The 18,114-nt window shown below is 45.3% G+C and overlaps 2 protein-coding genes across 2 annotated transcripts; both read right to left on the bottom strand.

Annotated features, from left to right (window-relative positions):
- Positions 1 to 2,752: 2,752 nt before the first annotated feature.
- smpdl3a (sphingomyelin phosphodiesterase acid like 3A) lies at positions 2,753 to 15,256 on the bottom strand. The gene is made up of 8 exons (XM_084453739.1): positions 15,080 to 15,256; positions 14,539 to 14,752; positions 13,567 to 13,711; positions 10,417 to 10,513; positions 10,024 to 10,187; positions 9,180 to 9,360; positions 8,322 to 8,446; positions 2,753 to 3,855 (listed from the first exon to the last, which is right to left on the bottom strand). Exons 1-8 carry the CDS (start codon positions 15,192 to 15,194, stop codon positions 3,553 to 3,555), a joined length of 1,344 nt encoding a protein of 447 aa, XP_084309865.1. The 5' UTR covers positions 15,195 to 15,256; the 3' UTR covers positions 2,753 to 3,552.
- A 1,060-nt stretch (positions 15,257 to 16,316) lies between these two features.
- fabp7b (fatty acid binding protein 7, brain, b) lies at positions 16,317 to 17,842 on the bottom strand (the record flags this gene model as incomplete). The annotated part of the gene is made up of 4 exons (XM_084453280.1): positions 16,317 to 16,367; positions 16,898 to 16,999; positions 17,227 to 17,399; positions 17,770 to 17,842. 4 exons carry the CDS (start codon positions 17,840 to 17,842, stop codon positions 16,317 to 16,319), a joined length of 399 nt encoding a protein of 132 aa, XP_084309406.1.
- Positions 17,843 to 18,114: the final 272 nt, after the last annotated feature.

Consider the following 18,114-nt stretch of genomic DNA (forward strand, 5'->3'; position numbering starts at 1 on the left):
TAGGGTTAGGATGATAACAGCCCATCAGTAAGGGTAGGGTTAGGATGATAACAGCCTGTCAGTAGGGGGGGTAGGGGGAGAGAGTAGTGACTCAGTGCTCAGAGGACCAGAAGGAGAACAGCTGAACGGAGGGGTATTTAGAGTTCCTTGTCTTTCACAGCAGTCCCCCTCATAAAGCTTGATGGGTAACACTTTACTTTAAGTTGACATTAATTACTATGTAACAATGCTGTTGTTACAGGCTTTACTATGCTGTTAATTGGCAATCAACTGTTACTATGTATGTGTGCGTAGAACAGCCCACCCTTCCCAAGTTGTAACCTGAAACATAATTATCTGCAAGACCTCTGCAAGATGCCTGCTAGTATCTCGTTTCCTAGGTTATGTTTCCTGTCTCCTAGGTGATGCGGAACACTGTTTAATGGCCAGGCTGAACTCAGGACAACCCTATAGACGACAGAGAGTGGGCGATGGCCATGACACCCCATTCAGCTCACACATAGAGGAGACGGGGCAAATATTGACTTTCTATCTCTCTCTCTCTCCCTCTCTCCATCTGTCTTTCTGTTATCCCTGTAGCTCAGTGTGTAGTGGAGATCAGGATGGTGGTACGGGGGCTAGGTCAGGAAGAAGGGAAGGGAATGAATACTTGTTAGAGGCGATCTAGTCTCACATAGCCAGACCTCTCTCCACACTTTGTTTACGCTGTGCCAGCGCTGGAGAAAGGTCTGGCTGGACTCATTCTGGGATAGGGGGAGGGGGAACGCTGTATTTCTTTAAACCAATCACAATCATCTTCGGTTGCTAGGTTGATGTTGTTTCACGTAGTCTGGATTGGCCGACCGCATGAATCGGCCCCATTGACTGGGCAGTAATAAACAAATGACAAGGCCTATCCCCAAAACAATACCCGTTGAGTCGGACTAGAGGCGATCCGACGGGTCCGTTAGCGAGAGACCCCCAAGGCCGGCCTTCCATCGCTGTTACCTCGGCGACGGCGTCCGCTCCGTCGCCATGCCTACCCCGCTAACTTCATTTCCACGGTGGTGAGCCAGACTGTGTCAGACTGGAATGCTAATGTGAACCAAGTCAAAGCAGGGGCCACATGAGGAAACCCCACCCCCCCCTCTCCCCTCTAGACCCCCCCTCTCCCCTCTAGACCCCCCTCTCCCCTCTGGACCCCCCTCTCCCCTCTGGACCCCCCTCTCCCCTCTAGACCCCCTCTCTCCCCTCTGGACCCCCCTCTCCCCTCTAGACCCCCCTCTCCTCTCTGAACCCCCCTCTCCTCTCTAGACCCCCCCTCTCCCCTCTAGACCCCCCCTCTCCCCTCTAGACCCCCCTCTCCCCTCTGGACCCCCCTCTCCCCTCTGGACCCCCCTCTCCCCTCTAGACCCCCCTCTCCCCTCTAGACCCCCCTCTCCCCTCTGGACCCCCCTCTCCCCTCTAGACCCCCCTCTCCCCTCTAGACCCCCCTCTCCCCTCTGGACCCCCCTCTCCCCTCTAGACCCCCCTCTCCCCTCTAGACCCCCCTCTCCCCTCTAGACCCCCCTCTCCCCTCTGGACCCCCCTCTCCCCTCTGGACCCCCCTCTCCCCTCTAGACCCCCCTCTCCCCTCTGGACCCCCCTCTCCCCTCTGGCAGATAGTCAGCCTGGAGTCAATGCATGGAGAGAGAGAGAGAGAGAGAGAGAGAGAGAGAGAGAGAGACAGACAGACAGACAGAGAAAGGGAGAGTAAAAAGCTGTTTTTAGATGAAGAATCAGTGAGACGAGCCACGAGAGAGAGAGAGAGAGAGAGAGAGAGAGAGCAGGATAGGGGAGAAGAGGAGAGAGAAGGGGAAGGAGACAGCAGGGGCAGAAAGATGGCGGGTGACAGGCAGAGGAGAAGGAGAGACAGGGGGAGAGGAAAAACTGGAGAGGGTCGGGGACAGAGTGAGAAGGGAGGGGAGAGGAGTCTGTCTGTGTCCCGGCCTGCTTTCATCCTCCCCATAGACGCCACCTTTAGCTCTACGGCCCAGTCCCAAATCTGTACCCCTGGACTAGACTTGGCCCAGTTCCAAATCTGTACCCCCATGGTCTAGACTGCACCTACTCATGGTAAATGGACTGCATTTATATAGCGCTCTTATCCAAAGCGCTTTACAATGAAGGCCTCTCATTCACCCATTCACACAGCTAGCCTGCTCATTGGGAGCAATTTGGGGTTCAGTGTCTTTGCCCAAGGACACTTCGACATGTCGTCAGCTGCCGGGATTCGAACCCGCCGACCCTGCGATCATTGGACGACCCGCTCTACCTCCTGAGCTACAGCCGCCCCCTAGCACTCTACTCATGTTAGGAAACATAAGGGGAGAGGAGAGGAGAGGGGAGGAGAAGAGGAGAGGAGAAGGCAGGGGAGGAGAGAAATAGGGATGGGAGGAGAGGGAATGGGAGAGGAGAGGGGATGAAAAGGGAGGAGAAGAGAGGGGAGGAGAATGGAGGAGAGGAGAACTGGGACATACATGTAGGAGAGCAGGTGCAGAGGAGCAGCTGCAGTACAACTGAGAAAACAACTCCCAAATCAAAAGCCTTTGAACCTCAGAGTTTGATATCTGTGCATGAGAATCCTATATATTCTCTCTTGGGAATAGTAATAGTGAAATGTTACTACACTATCCCCTCAACTACTGTACTGCATCACACCAGACAATTTCACAAATTCAGCATTTACAAATTACAACTTTATTGGTTCTTATAAATTGTACAGGGTATAACACTGTTGCATATTTAGATTGGTGTACTGTATACCTTGTATATCCTCTTTGTCCTTTATCCTCTTATATTTTGTGTAGTACTGTACATTGTTACTTAGGCCCTTTTTATTGTTCTTACTGCAGTAACACAACCATTTCCCCCCGGGATGAATAAAGTATCTATCTATCTATCTATCTGTCTGTCTGTCTGTCTGTCTGTCTGTCTGTCTGTCTGTCTGTCTGTCTCTATATGCCATATTCCCGATGTTCAAGAACATTCATATAATTTCAAAGTACAGTATTCTTATATTTCAAAATCAACAATCAAAACAAACGTGATTTGCAAACGTACATATTTTCAATTTAAAGTGCAATATCTCATGATAAAAAAAAGATCCCTGAATTGGATACATCTAACTGCAACGGCAGGGCACTGTATGAAGTGTATGACATTCGTCCGGTGTGTAGCTCAGGACCCACGGTAGTGCAGTAGCGAGTGTTGTTTGGATGATCAGTTCTCGAGAAAGCTGCAATTAATCGGCTGCTTTTGAACAGGCACGTGTTCAACAGACTTTAGGACCCAAGAAGGAAGTGCAGCCAGAAGGGGCTGTGACAAAAATGACACCGACAGCGGCCCAGAAACGACTAAATTGGGGAACGCAAAACTACTGGAAGAAGAACTTCGGAACGATTATGTAGTCGTAATCTTATAACGGACTAGCTAACTAGCCAGCTAGCTAGCTACATCAATTGGAATGCAACAGGGGACCTCGGAACACGCACGTTTTGACCGGCCGCTCCACTAGTTCTCTGAATCACGATCTCATTTTGCCTTTTCGACACAGGCAGAATAGGAGGCGTGGTCCAGGTACAATACTGAACACACCTGCGTGAGCTTACAGCTGCCCTCACACGTGATGCTGTGGTTGTAGCTGACCATGAAGTGAGTGAAGTATCTGTTGAAAGCCGGGCTGTGCTGGGGCAGGAAGCTGGAGGCCAGCTCCAACAGGCTGTCTGGACGCAGGTCCTTTAGACCGAAGGCCCGAGTCATGCTGTATTCAAGCTTCCAATCAGATCTTTGTTCCTGGTTGGCTTCTGTCAGGTTCAGGAAGTACTGCCAAATATCCTTCAGTCGGGAAAAGAGGGAGGGAGAGAGAGGAAGAGAGCGAGAGAGAGCAAAGTGAGAGAAAAATAAGAAAGAGGGAGAGAGAGGGAGAGAGAAAAAGTTAAAAGACCATGTAAATCCATGAACAGCCATGAAAACCTCCACTCTGAAAAGGTGTCTTGATTAGAAGTGGTTTGGCAGAGTGAGTGACAGGACCATTAATCACAAGAGCAACCTGGCATCTGAGTGTGCAGAGGCAGAACTGAAAGCTGCAATAGGCCCGCTGTCCCCATAACGATGTTGACCTCAATACTGCCTGCATGAATACTCAAGAAGTTTCTGATTATTCTGACTTATTATTCTGATTTCTTCTCTCTCTCCCTCTCTGTCGTACTCTCTCTCATTCTGCCGTCTCTTTCTCTCTGTCGCTCTTCCTCTCTACTCCTACTTTCTCCTTTCGTAACCTCTTTCCACAGGAAGTATAACAAAGACGCTGTCTGTGATGTCACCTTGACTAACAGTCAACAGCAGTCAACAGCCACAGTCCAACAGAGTGGAAGAAGAAGGCTTTTATATACTTGAGGGCACCTTTTGATATACCTGCCACTACGTCAACACTAGAATCTAGAAAGACTTACAGATTTACTGAAGATACCTGGGATGTACAGTCACTTACTCCAGACAAATGTACTCATTGTAAGTCACTTTGTATGAAAGCATCTGTTAAATGACTAAAATATTAAATACAAACGTAAACATGCAAGTTAACTATTACACACATTCAAGTGCAAGTAACAGGAGATGGAGGCCAAGGCCCTGGGTCGTTTTCTCACCCGTTAGTCCGTTTGCGTAGACCGAATCAAAGTGAAGTTGATAGTTTGGTTGCAATTCCTATTTAGTCCAACAGGGGTTCACACTGCCCGTTCAAGTGGACCAAATTTTGTAAACACAAACCATGTAGCTGGAAATTTCTCTCCTTAGGAAGAGCTCCATTTACGTATTGTTCGGTGGAATCCCATCTCCTAGTCTGGGAGCCATCGGGTTGAACCTTGTTTTGTTGGGTGGAATTTTTTTCTTTGCCGTTTCTTATAGCTTGGGGGTACCTCTTCAAAATACAAGAGGGTGCTCGGTGATATCCCTTGAGCATTTTACTGCAGAGGCGTAGCCAGAAATCATCTGGTGGGTGGGCGGAGGCAAAAAAAATGGGTGGGCAACAAAGCACAATTTATGCCCAAGTTATGGTAATAATATTATGTATTAGGGTCTTGAGAATCCTACCCTGAAACATGTACAGAACATTGTGCATGGCAAACCATGCACTTTAGAGCTGCATTTCTTGGAGCTACAAGGAGTTTCACTCTTGCAGCCACACCGGATCATCTTCAGGATGTAGTCTGGAACAAGTTTGACATCTTCTGGTAGGTGGATTGGGATCAGTGCCCTGTTACTGGAGTCCTTTTTCCGTCCAAATTCCTCTGGGTTCATTGAAGGTGGCAGATTGTTATTGAGATTTCGCCACAGGTACGCTTGGAAGTGGGCCCTCTTTACATTTTCAGTGAACGCTTCCTTTGTTGGAGGTATAGCAGCTAGATTTGGTGAAGACATATGTTCAACTCCCGTTCTTTTTTCCCCAGACAACAGCCTTGTGTGTGTCACGTCCATGCTCTCCGTTATGCCATAACAGGCTGAGATGAAGGCAGTGGCTTGGTCAAGGACTTGCTGGAATGGTGCATCCACATTGCCAATAGCTGATAGATCGTAACCAGCTTTCAGGGCTTTGCTGACAGAGCCTTTTCCCAAACCATAGACCCGACGCTACAGTATCACATCCTAATATGGCATTGGCAAGGTGTTCGACAATTTGTCTCCTCTCTCCTTGCGGGGGGATTCCATGATGAGTGGGACATCCAGTCCTGCCTGATGGTAATGGTGAAGAAGCAGGATAAACACATCTGTATCATCAGAAACCACTGTGATTTGATGGGCTTCTCCAGCACACCTCAGGACTTGTTGGACGATGTCAGCTTCTTCCTGCTGATTTTCTAGATCATATCTGGTCCATCTCTCTTCCATCTTGATCTCTATGGGACATGGGTCCTCACCTGTCAACACCAACTTGTGTGTGTTTGTGCTCCGTAGATGGAATAGCCTGTCTTTGCTCAGTTCCTCACAGTAATTTGTTCAGCTGTTTCTTGTTCTCGATGGATGACAGGACAACTTTCTGGGCTGGTAGCTTGGTTTATAGGAGGTGATGCTTTTTGTTGATCACTGTCTCCCTGACATCTCTGGTCACAGACTAGAAACACACTAGAAAATACCATCAGGCAAGACTGGATGTCCCACTCATCATGGAATCCCCCCGCAAGGAGAGAGTAATAGTGGACATCAAGTCAACACTGGCCAAGCAGACACAAATTGTCAAACAGCTTTTACCAGCCCATGCCATATCAGGATGTGACACTGTAGCGTTGTACTATGGTTTGGGAAAAAGCTCTGTTATTAAAGCCCTGAAAGCTGGTAACAATCAATCAGCTATTGTCAAATGTCAATGTGGATGCACCATTCCAGCAAGTCCTTGACCAAGCCACTGCCTTCATCTCAGCCTGTTATGGCATAACGGAGAGCATGGACATAACACACACAAGGCTACTTGTCTGGGGAAAAAAGAACGGGAAAGGACATATGTCTTCACCAAATCTAGCTGCTATACCTCCAACAAAGGAAGCGTTCGCTGAAAATGTAAAGAGGGCCCACTTCCAAGCGTACCTGTGGCGAAATCTCAATAACATCTGCCACCTTCAATGAACCCAGAGGAATTTGGATGGAAAAAGGACTCCAGTAACAGGGCACTGATCCCAATCCACCTACCAGAAGATGTCAAACTTGGTGTGGTGGCAAGAGTGAAACTCCTTGTAACTCCAAGAAATGCAGCTGTAAAGTGCATGGTTTGCCATGCACAAAGTTCTGTAAATGTTTCAGGGTAGGATGCTCAAGACCCTAATACGTAATATTATAACCATAACTTGGGCATAAATTGTGCTTCGTTGCCCACCCATTTTTTTTGCCACCGCCCACCCACCAGATGATTTCTGGCTACGCCTCTGCAGTATTCATTTAGAATACATGACCTCCTTTATTAATAGTCATTGTAGATGATCCATTTGATGCATTTAATTCTATAATGCATGCAATATCATAAGTCTCTATTTTTGTGTGATTTTGGCATTTTCGGACACGAAGGGGTTAATATCTGAAAATGCTCAAGGGATATCACCGAGCACCCTCCTGTATTTTGCAGAGGTACCCCCAATATCTTTCTACTGAGGTGAATTCTGGGGGAAGATGTGTAGTATGTAGAGAATGATTGGGTATAATTACACCACACATTAGTTATGTTTTTTTTCCATACTGTTTTTGTAATGCACATGTGCATAAGTGTGGGTGCATACTCACTGGGTGGGATGCACTTGTTTGATTTAGTAAGATGCATTTTGTGGGGGGAAGAGCTGCACCCCTTTTCCTGTTGCTCATGTTTTGTTGCCCATATCAATAAATGGACCAACACAATGTAAACTTGAGTTGTGTGTCGCAGCTATAACTCCTGTTACAAAAGTTGTTTTACAGGCCTGGCTTGAAATGGTTAATACTAATCATTTGGAATGCAATACATTTCCCATCACCCCTTGTATGAAAAAACATTAGAGAATGTAAATTAGATGTATTTAATTTATATATTCAGCATGGAATATATAAATTAATATATAAATAGCAAGTCTCTATTTTTGTGATTTTGGCATTTTCGGGCATGAAGGGGTTAATATCTGAAAATGCTCAAGGGATATCATCGAGCACCCTCTTGTATATTTAAGAGGTACCCCCAAGCTACAAGAAACAGCAAATAAAAAAATTCCACCCGACAAAACAAGGTTCACCTATAAATTGGGCTATGGCTCCTGGACTATCCCTCAATTAATTGCTTAAAAGCTTAACACCTCAGAATTTTTGTGGACATTCTCCTAACGTTTCAGAGATGAGCTCTTCGGCCCATATATCAAGCTACAGCACACATCTGACTGCTACTCCACTTCTGTCAGCATCAAACACATCAACACTGGTCTAACCCAGACGGAATACATTAGGTGTAACTTCATCCCACAGTGGATACAACCCCACAATACACAACATTTTTGTGTTTCTTCCCGTATTTTTTGCTCAAATTGCGTTTCCGCTTGAATCTAACCGTGCCAGGACTCACTTGGAAAGGGCCTGAGACCACCTTGTATAAATGGACCAGGGTGTGGTGTTTGGTGTTTGGTGTGCACCCCTGTCCGACTGGAGCGTTCTCACCTCCCCAAACGTATCGAATTAACGGAGGAAAAGCTCCAGGGATCGATTCTACTGGACTAGACAAGCCAGGTGTGAAAGTGACTTGGGTTGCTATGTCAACGACAGGTTCTAGGTTCCTCCAGGTTCCCGGTTCCACTCACCAGGAGGGAGTAGTCCTGAGGGTTGTATAGGTACATGCGGAACCCTGGGTTGTTGGAGTACGGTTCCCACACGCTCTTGATCGGAGTAACAGCCGGAGAGACAAACAAGGAATTCACTGGTTTACCTGTGAAACAAACACATATACACAAACACACACACATACACACACACAAAGGTAGAACACCCACACACAGGCATACACACACAAAGGTAGAACACCCACACACTCACTAGACAGACATGCTTTTCTCTGGCTACGGAGGTCCTGTTCTGAGTCAGTCAGATGTCACACAGCTTAGCTTACAATGTTCTGTACATGTTTCAGGGTAGGATTCTCAAGACCCTAATACATAATATTATTACCATAACTTGGGCATAAATTGTGCTTTGTTGCCCACCCATTTTTTTTGCCTCCGCCCACCCACCAGATGATTTCTGGCTACGCCTCTGCAGTATTTATTTAGAATACATGACCTCCTTTATTAATAGTCAGCCCAGACGAGGTCATATCGATGCAGTGTCTGGTTCTCTGGTTAGTTAGCTACAGTAGAGGTGCAGCAGAATATAACATGATCTTATTATGCGTCATCATCTCTGAGGGTACACAGAAAGGTCACTGTGAGTGTGTGTGTGTGTGTGTATTTGTGTGTGTGCGTAGGTGTGTGTGAGAGAGGTATGATTCACTCTCTTAAGCCTGGGAATGATTCATGATAAAGATTGAACCAAGCAACCAACTTGTCAACTTTCAAGTGTTTTTTCCTGAACACTAAAGCTGCGAAAATAAGCTGGACCTGCTCCTGTCCACACACCTTGACTATACTGCTAGCTTCAAACACTCAGACAGTCAGACTGTTTACCTTGTTCATCCTGCAGGACCATGATGCTGTCTCTGTGGGTGTGGCCATAGAACTGCCCCGTGATGACGTCACTGTAGTTCCTGAAGATGGCCACCAGCCGCTCGTTGTGGGTCTCTCTGATGGCTGTGGTGCCTCTGGCGAAGGGTAGATATCCCACTGGGACATGGCCGATCACAAACACCTGCAGAGGAGAGGGGAGGAGAGGGGGAGAAGAGGAGAGCAGAGGAGAGAGAGGAGAGGAGAGAGAGGAGGGGAGAGGAGAGCAGAGGAGAGAGAGGAGGGGAGAGGAGAGAGAGGAGGGGAGAGGAGAGCAGAGGAGAGAGAGGAGGGGAGAGGAGAGCAGAGGAGAGGGGAGGAGAGGGGGAGAAGAGGAGAGCAGAGGAGAGAGAGGAGAGGAGAGAGAGGAGGGGAGAGCAGAGGAGAGAGAGGAGGGGAGAGGAGAGCAGAGGAGAGAGAGGAGGGGAGAGGAGAGGAGAGAGAGGAGGGGAGAGGAGAGAGAGGAGGGGAGAGGAGAGCAGAGGAGAGAGAGGAGGGGAGAGGAGAGCAGAGGAGAGGGGAGGAGAGGGGGAGAAGAGGAGAGCAGAGGAGAGAGAGGAGAGGAGAGGAGAGAAGAGAGCAGACAGGAGAGGAAAGAGCAGACAGAGGAGAGGAGATGAAAGGAGAAAAGAAAAGAGAGAGGAGAGAGAGAAGAGAGGAGAGAGAGCAGTGGAGAGAGAGAGAAGAGGAGAGGACAGAGAGAAGTTAGGAGCGTGCTGAGTAAATATGTGCAGCCAGAATAACGTCGATATATAAACCCTAGCGAGTGACATGAGAGATATACGGCAGTCTCCTGTGACCACGGTACCTTCTCCATAGCCTGAGCGGCCTTCTCCAGGGTGTCCTGCAGCCACTGCAGCTGTCCGGACGGGTCGGTCATGTTGACCGTCTGCTTGTTGGGGCTGTAATACAGGTTGGTGTTCAGGCTGACCAGACGAAGCTTCGGCTGAACCAGCTGGGAGTAGAAACCGCCTGCAGAGAGGAGAGGAGAGGAGAGGAGAGGAGAGGAGAGGAGAGGAGAGGAGAGGAGAGGAGAGGAGAGGAGAGGAGAGGAGAGGAGAGGAGAGGAGAGGAGAGGAGAGGAGAGGAGAGGAGAGGAGAGGAGAGGAGGACACAAGTCACAATCCAAAAGAGCAAGGTTCCAAGATGCTTGGAGGCGTCTGTGACTCCCTCTCCTATCCTCTGGCACCAGCAGGCCCACCTTCTCGGAGCGTCTGCAGGGCCGGGGGCTGCAGCCAGGGCTGCCACAGCTTGGCGACCGCTTGGTAAATGGCGTTGGTGGAGGTCGGGTCTTGATCCTGGAAAGAATGTCCCAACACAGTTTATTAGTGACAGGAATTGTCAGGGACCTCCCGATTCAATATTATCCCAATACTTAGGTGGCGATTTTACATACTGTATATTGTGATTTTTGTGGGTATTGAGATTCTGGAAGTATTTGATATTTGATTTGATATTATGATTTATTGCGATTTACAGAAAGGTCTTACACTGTACTATAGACAACAGTTGAATCATACCTTCAATCATACCTTCAAATTCACTTAGATTTATTTCAGCTTCTAGGTTCTTAGCATTACCTTAATGTTGAATATTATTTCTATCTTACCCAAGTTTTATTTTGGGCCTAATTAGGTGGGCTAGCTTGTAGAAGCTAGCCCAACTTGTGATATTCCCACTATTTCTTTCTTTCTTTCTTTCTTTCTTTCTTTCTTTCTTTCTTTCTTTCTTTCTTTCTTTCTTTCTTTCTTTCTTTCTTTCTTTCTTTCTTTCTTTCTTTCTTTCTTTCTTTCTTTCTTTCTTTCTTATTCTTCTAGTTCTCCCCAGTTTTTGTCTCCTTTATAACTTCTTCATACTTTGTGCTAGAAACTTCATTCAAACTTTAAAATGTTTGGCTCTTTAATGGATGTATTCAGATTTTTGATATTTTCTATAGTTTTTTGGTAATTTAACTTTTAATAGTAATTTTTGTGCCATTGAAACTGCTGGTGGAATGTTAAGTATCATTATGATTTTAGAGTGGTGGCAGCTGTTGCTTTGAAAATATAACTGCTGGCACTCCTACAGTTTTGAAAGCTCACACACATATTATACATCAAAACGTTCACACAACTGTGCTGAATCGTACAATGTAAATATCTAATCTAAGCTGTGTGACACAGTTTCTAAGGTATGACGATTTGTTTGGCAACTGCGCTCCACATTGAAACGTATGGTAACGCACTCTAACTTTTGAGCTGCTAATTTTTACTCCTTTTCTAACTTGTCGCTATGCCTACAGTTTTAACAGCTCATACGCATATTATATATTGAAATGTTCACACAACTGTGCTGATTCGTACAATGTAAGTATCTAAGCTGTGTGACTTATAGTTTTCGCTGTATGATGATTTGTTTGGCAACTGCGCTCCCCATTGAAACGTATGGCGACGCACTCTAATTTTTGAGCTGCTAATTTTGCATTTTTACCTTTTTTCTAACTTGTCGCTATGCCTACAGTTTTAACAGCTAATACACATATTATATATCGAAATGTTCACACAACTGTGCTGATTCGTACAATGTAAGTATCTAAGCGGTGTGACTTACAGTTTTTGCTGTATGACGATTTGTTTGGCAACTGCGCTCCCCATTGAAACGGATGGCGAGTGAGTCAGCAAATTCTGTGTGTTCTGTGCTTTGGTGCTGTAGAGCTGTGCTGCTGCGTTGTGGTTGCTATGGTGATAGTTCACAGGAGAGAGCTTGAAGCAATCAATATCCTGATTCATACAATATCTAAGCTGTGAAATGTATAGTTTTTGCGTTATGGCCATTTGTTTGAAGACCATGCTCACCATTCAAACTAATGGCGCTCAACTCTAGCTTTTGAGTTGCTAATTTCTGAATTTGTACCCGTTTTCTAACCTGTCACCACTCCTACAGTTTTTAAGCTAAATGGACATATTATACCTTGTTATAGTTCAGCTCGTTCCCAGGATTCCTATGATGTAAACCTCTAAGCGTTGACTTTTATACTTTTTGAGCTGGAGCTGTCTGAAGCTGGTCATGCTTTCCCCTTGCAAACAATTGATGGAATGTTCAAGTGTCAGTAGGGATTTAAATTTGGGTGCATGGGCAGCCTCTCTTGAAGGTACAGACACCCTTGGACCACACAACTCAGCCCCTGAGTGGGCTAGAGACACACAGTCTTCACTGGTGAAGGCAGGTGGGTGGCCCGGAGAGGGGTACACTGTCCACGACCTGCTATGATATGAGGGGGCGGAGTCTCGCCACTACACCACTATCCACGCCACAGGCCCCACAACTCAGCCCCTGAGTGGGCTAGAGACACACAGTCTTCACCAGAGGGTGCATGGAGATTGCCTGGTCTGTAGTAGTACTAGTAGTAGCTGTTACATACAGCTGCAGCAGCTAGCCAACCTCACATTTTCTCCAGGAAATGTACCTTCTAGTTCTTTACATGGACTCACAGGGCTGCCAGAAAATAGAGAAAATAAATAAAAATGTGTCCTATTATTGTTGAAAGCAAAGCCCTTAACCTGCATACAAACTGCACTGATGTGTTTCTTGCTGACAGTCACCTAACCAAGCCAGCTAAACTATATGAACTTTGGGAAGCATTCCACCCTAGCCGGAAGCAAATCATGAACATATTTGTGGCAACCTTTTTTCTGCCTCGAATAAAATTATAATAAAATGTTATTTTTTAATGTTTTTTTGTGTAATTTATTTTACAAAATCAATTTTGAGGCAGTATGGCGTCACACACAAGAATCGATTTAAATTGATTTTTGCCCCCATCCCTACAGTTTACCAGTGTGTTACAATGGGATGGGATCCCTGATGGAATATCTAGGGGAAGGGAAGACCCTAACACACAGCTCGTCTAGAGTAGCCTAAGCAGATGTAAAACCCTGGTGTGGTGCTCAGAGGAAGCGGCAGGCGGACAACCGAGGTACCTTTTATAAAAAAAGGCTTTACTGATGATAACAATAATAATAAATAACAACAACAATAATATTTACACAGTTGTCCAAGGACAATAAAAAACAATAACATTAAACAATAACAGGGGGATAAACAAATACAACTAAACCGGGGACTGACAGAGGCAGGGATGGAAGGGAGAAGGACCGTGCCCTTTCTACCTTCCCCTGCACTCTAAACTAGCCTATCTATACGAATATTGGCAGTGTAATAAATACAGCCTAACCACCCAACAAAAAATGAAATATATAATATTATTGTGCGAACACCGGCAATCTATTGCATAACTAAAGGGTTGACATCTACAGCCAATAGGGCGAGAAGAGGAAGTACCTGTGGCCAGTAGTGTGAGAGGAGGATGTACCTGTGGCCAGTAGTCATGGTTCCCAAGAGCAGGGTAGACAGGTAGGTCAGGGAAGTGCTCTCTGATGGTCTGAGTCATGTTACTGATGACCTGGATGACCACGTCTGTAGACAACTCTTTTGAAGGCACGTGGGGTGGACTGTCCCTGGGGGGTGGGGAGGAAGAGTAGGACTGTTATAATATAGTTATTACATGGTTATTACATAGTTATAACAGTCATATTACTGCAGGAATCTGGCGAGGACTGTCCCTAGGGTGCAAAAGAATATGGGTGTTATTACAAAGCTATATCACACAGTGATATTTACAATGCCCTGGATCACCCCCTCGGTCAAACATGAAGGGGTTGGAATAAAAGTTGTATTACATAGCTATAACATAGTTACTACATAGCTATTATACATGAACAGACAGAGGACCAGTTCATCCGCTTTCCAGATAGAACACAGTATATAAAGAGTCTCTGGGCAGAGGAGGAATATAAGATGCCATCGCCAAGTGTTATCATAGTGAAATAATTACTTCCTTCAGCACTTTGTATCCATTAGTAAGCCCAATGTCAAGGATGTTTAGTCTTTTCTGCTGCTGTGCGGAGGAATTATTTATACATTCTGAGTTGAGATTCCTAGCTGTTCTGCATTCTAAACTGGATCTGCAACAGCCATTTCCTTTCATATGATCTCTGTGCATTGTGCAATAATTCTGTCAGTGGGAACAATGACATCCAATCAGGACACAAGAAAAACAGAACCTGCCAAAACCAATAACCGCACATCTTCGGTAGCATGAGGGTATGAAACACAACGGACAGTATTACACATCACACTATTATTGTCCCTTATTTTATTTTAATCTATCCATCCATCCATCCATCCATCCATCCATCCATCCATCCATCTACAGTATGTGAGACACAGGGATACAAAAGCACATCCACATGATCACATGACATGTGGGTGACAGTAAACACACCCTGTCCAGATCATGAACTGAGGCTGCAGCCTGGCTTGCTGCATGTATCTGAAGGCTGACTGGATGAGCAGGTAGGGAGAGTCGCACATGAAGTCCCCAAACAGGCCGGGGGCAGAGGCTGGGATGCCCTTGGAGGAGAAGCACACCTTGGTGGGGTCGTCTGCCAGGTGGTAGGTGGGGTCCAGGTGCAGGTCAGAGATGTGCCAGAACTTTCCTGACATTGAAAACATTGAGGTGGGGAAGGGGGGAGAGAGGGAGTGAAAGAATGAGAGAGAGAGAGAGAGAGAGAGAGAGAGAGAGAGAGAGAGAGAGAGAGAGAGAGACTTTCAGCATGCTATAGGCTAGCCAGCCTATAGTTATCCAACCGTATTATCACAGAGATGTCTAGGCTATAGCATTTACATCAGGTCAATTGCATTTCAGTATCACATTTTGTTATATCATGCGCTATATGTGCCATAGGCCAAGTGCATTGGAATATGCGCCTAATTAGCTCAAACCAACTAAACGACCACAACACAACACAGCTGTTTCCACTAACCACAATAGTCCCTTGGTTCGACTGGCGCCGTGTGTACAAGACCGATCAGTCCAAACACGAAGAAACAGGACACCTGCCCCATCGTCGCTTTACACTCCAGCAGACACAGCAGCATAGACTGGGATGGCGTTAGTGGGACGCATGGGTGTATAAACTCTGGGACGGTGTTGGGTAAGGTTGATAGGTAGGTTTTCAGTTGTATCAGGAAGCACGGTGATCACGTGACCTAAGTATACAGTGAGGTCACGGGAGCGGAGATTGTACAAGCTCCAGTCAGTGCACTGCGAGGACCATTAATATAGCTACATCCATGGCGAGGACAGGTAGCGCGGTGCGCGCACTGGCTTCAAGTTATTATATGTTATTTAGGCTAATCGTTATTTAAACAGGGAAGTGAGATTACAAACTCTTTTTCGAAGGAACCCCAGCCCAGACAGCCGCAAGTTGCGGATGTTGTTTAAATTATTATTTATTTATTTTTTAAATGTTGTTATAGGCTATGTTTTTCGAAATGTAAAGTTGTTTTATGCTGTGTTGAAATGGTAGGCCTATTGCTTGTGCGAGGTTGTAGGCTACAAAACACAACATAGCATGAGCAATACAATTTCAACACAGCATAAAACAACTTTAACGCACACAATAACAATAATTCATGGAGTCATATCTAAAAAGAAAAGACAGACAGTAGGAGACATTTAGGCATGTTTGCCAAGTTCGGTGCGAACCAGGAGAATGGCCGTTTGAGAGCAAACAGTAGCCTATTATACGTAGACTGGAAGGGACACTTTCATGATAGCTGTTTCTGCAACTCTCACCGAATCCAACGGTCATGTGAATTCAAGTTTATTACAATAGTTTATTATACAATAGTATCTTGTGTGTCATTGCAATTGTTTCCCATAACAGAGTGAGCATTTTTACAGCTCTCTATGGCTGAACAAGGTTCAAAGTATTTGATAGCAATAGCGATAGAAGTGGTCACTATGAATAAAAAGCTTAGTCTTGCATCCATTTTTTCTGGCTTTTATTTCAGTATATTACGCACCGGATGATCTACCATGAAAGTAATGTAGAAAATTTTCTTACAAAAACATTTCCAGCCCATGTCGTAAAACATTTGGAAGGATGAGTGCAAAGGTCAGCAATGCATACAGTAAAAAAAAAAAAAAAAAACACTTCTTGGCTGTGGTCCAATAAAAAGGGCTATTAGGCGAATGATCCAATGACGTCACCCGGTTCACGCCTTCTCGTAGGTGCGCACCGACGCGATGTCTTCAAACGTCAGGTTCTGTGTGGAGAAGAGAAAGTGGCAGGTGCATCACATTAGTTGGCAATTACACGAAATTACATTAGCAACTTTTATAGGCTACAACAGCACTGCTAATATACACGAGACAGGCCTATAGCCAGACAAGCCTATGCTAGACACCTTTTAGCATACAAATAATTTAGACATATAGGGCTACTGTAGGCCTACATAAAATGTCCCCTAGGGGATCAATAAAGTCGATAGGCGATATGTCTATCTATTCACGAAAAAAATGATAGGCTACTACAAAAGCTTAACAGGTTGCACACTCTTGAATTCATAGGCTATTTTAACACTGTTCTGCTTTTCTGCTGCTGTGATGCCCAATCCCCCGGGGATTATTCAAGTTATAGTTATCTTAACTTATGTTATCTTATTTTATCAGTCTAGACCTTCTGGTCAATGACCGACAAAGCTCACCACTGAAATGAGTCAGAATGTCTGCACAGAAAAAACAAGAAAAAGCAAGTAGGCTCTTCATCCAGCGACAGAGAGCCTTAATTCCTTACCATGACCATCTTGCCATCCTTGAGTTCTCTGACGAACTTGGTCTCCTTTCCGTCCCACTTCTGCACATGCACAAGCTTGTCCCCCTCCATGGTGACGGTGGACTGGAAGGAAGGATGGACAACAAGGTCAACACTTACTCTCAATTACTTCAAATTGAAAAGGAAAACGTTTAAGCAAATCAATTAATATTTCTACAGGATTCCAGCTCACGGTCTCAAGTAAAGGGGAACATAGCCTATAATATTTCACTGCAGCTGTCCATACTGTACATCCGGGGGACAGATTTCGAATAAATCATAGGCTACCAAAGGCCATCTTTACAACTTACTTTGCAGTTCCTGTCATCCGCGGTGCTCTCGTCGAACTCCTCCCCCAGTTTGAAGGAGATATCGGTGTTCTTGAAGGTGCTCTGGGTCTTGATGATCACCTTGTCTCCCTCCTTAGTGATTACGACCGTTGGCTTCGTCACGTTCCCAACCTGCCGTGTTGCGAAACCAACCCCTGATAAGATAAGATAAGATAAGATAAGATAAGATAAGATAAGATAAGACAAGAAGAGATAAGACAAGATAAGATAAGATAATATCAGGAACTTTAACTATAACTTTAATGATAAGGAAATTTAAAGTAAACGGAGGCTTATTGTTAAGCCCATTCAGAGAAATAAAGAACACATCGAACTGTAGGCCTATTCCAAATGCAAAAACGTATAGTGCAATTTCTTCCAAAAATAATTCAAACTGAAGGTTTTTCTGTTATCATAATGTTACCACTGAAGGACTTGCACCTAAGAATTTCACATAATCTGTACCCTGTAGGGGTGATGTGACAATAAACTTGATTTGATTCTTAATATCAGTAGCCTACTCACCAAGTGCTTTCATGTATTCATCGAAGTTTTCACTGTCGACCAGTTTCCAGGTGGCGCAGAAGGCATCAACCATGTTGAAGTTTTAGTGGACGGAGTCGGAGGAGAACTGAGGTAAAGATGGTGATGGCGGTGATGCTGCGAGTTCTGGACGACTTTTCTCAGTGCGCCTACATTAACAGTCTGGGACTCATTAATATGCGGTATTTGGGGTGGGGCCGAAATCCCAATTGGCTTAGGAGAAACCCTCTGCTCGGCGATTGGTGTAGAAAGCTTGGAAGTTTCACGTCCAAAAATGTCCTGAGTTTGGGGTCAGACGGATTTTAGGACCAAATTACAAAATTACGC

This window comes from Borostomias antarcticus (genome assembly GCF_949987555.1).
Source record: "Borostomias antarcticus genome assembly, chromosome: 19".
In the NCBI taxonomy this organism is placed as follows: domain Eukaryota; kingdom Metazoa; phylum Chordata; class Actinopteri; order Stomiiformes; family Stomiidae; genus Borostomias; species Borostomias antarcticus.

What these genes read in the sequence shown, in the direction of transcription:
- smpdl3a (XM_084453739.1), bottom strand. Translation starts at nt 15,194, where the DNA reads ATGCTGCTGTGTCTGCTGGAGTGTAAAGCGACGATGGGGCAGGTGTCC. An exon ending in CCGCTCAGGCTATGGAGAAG is followed by an intron (nt 9,361 to 10,023) that starts GTACCGTGGTCA and finishes TCTCCTCTGCAG; the next exon opens with GTGTTTGTGATCGGCCATGT. An exon ending in CTCAGGACTACTCCCTCCTG is followed by an intron (nt 3,856 to 8,321) that starts GTGAGTGGAACC and finishes TCCCGACTGAAG; the next exon opens with GATATTTGGCAGTACTTCCT.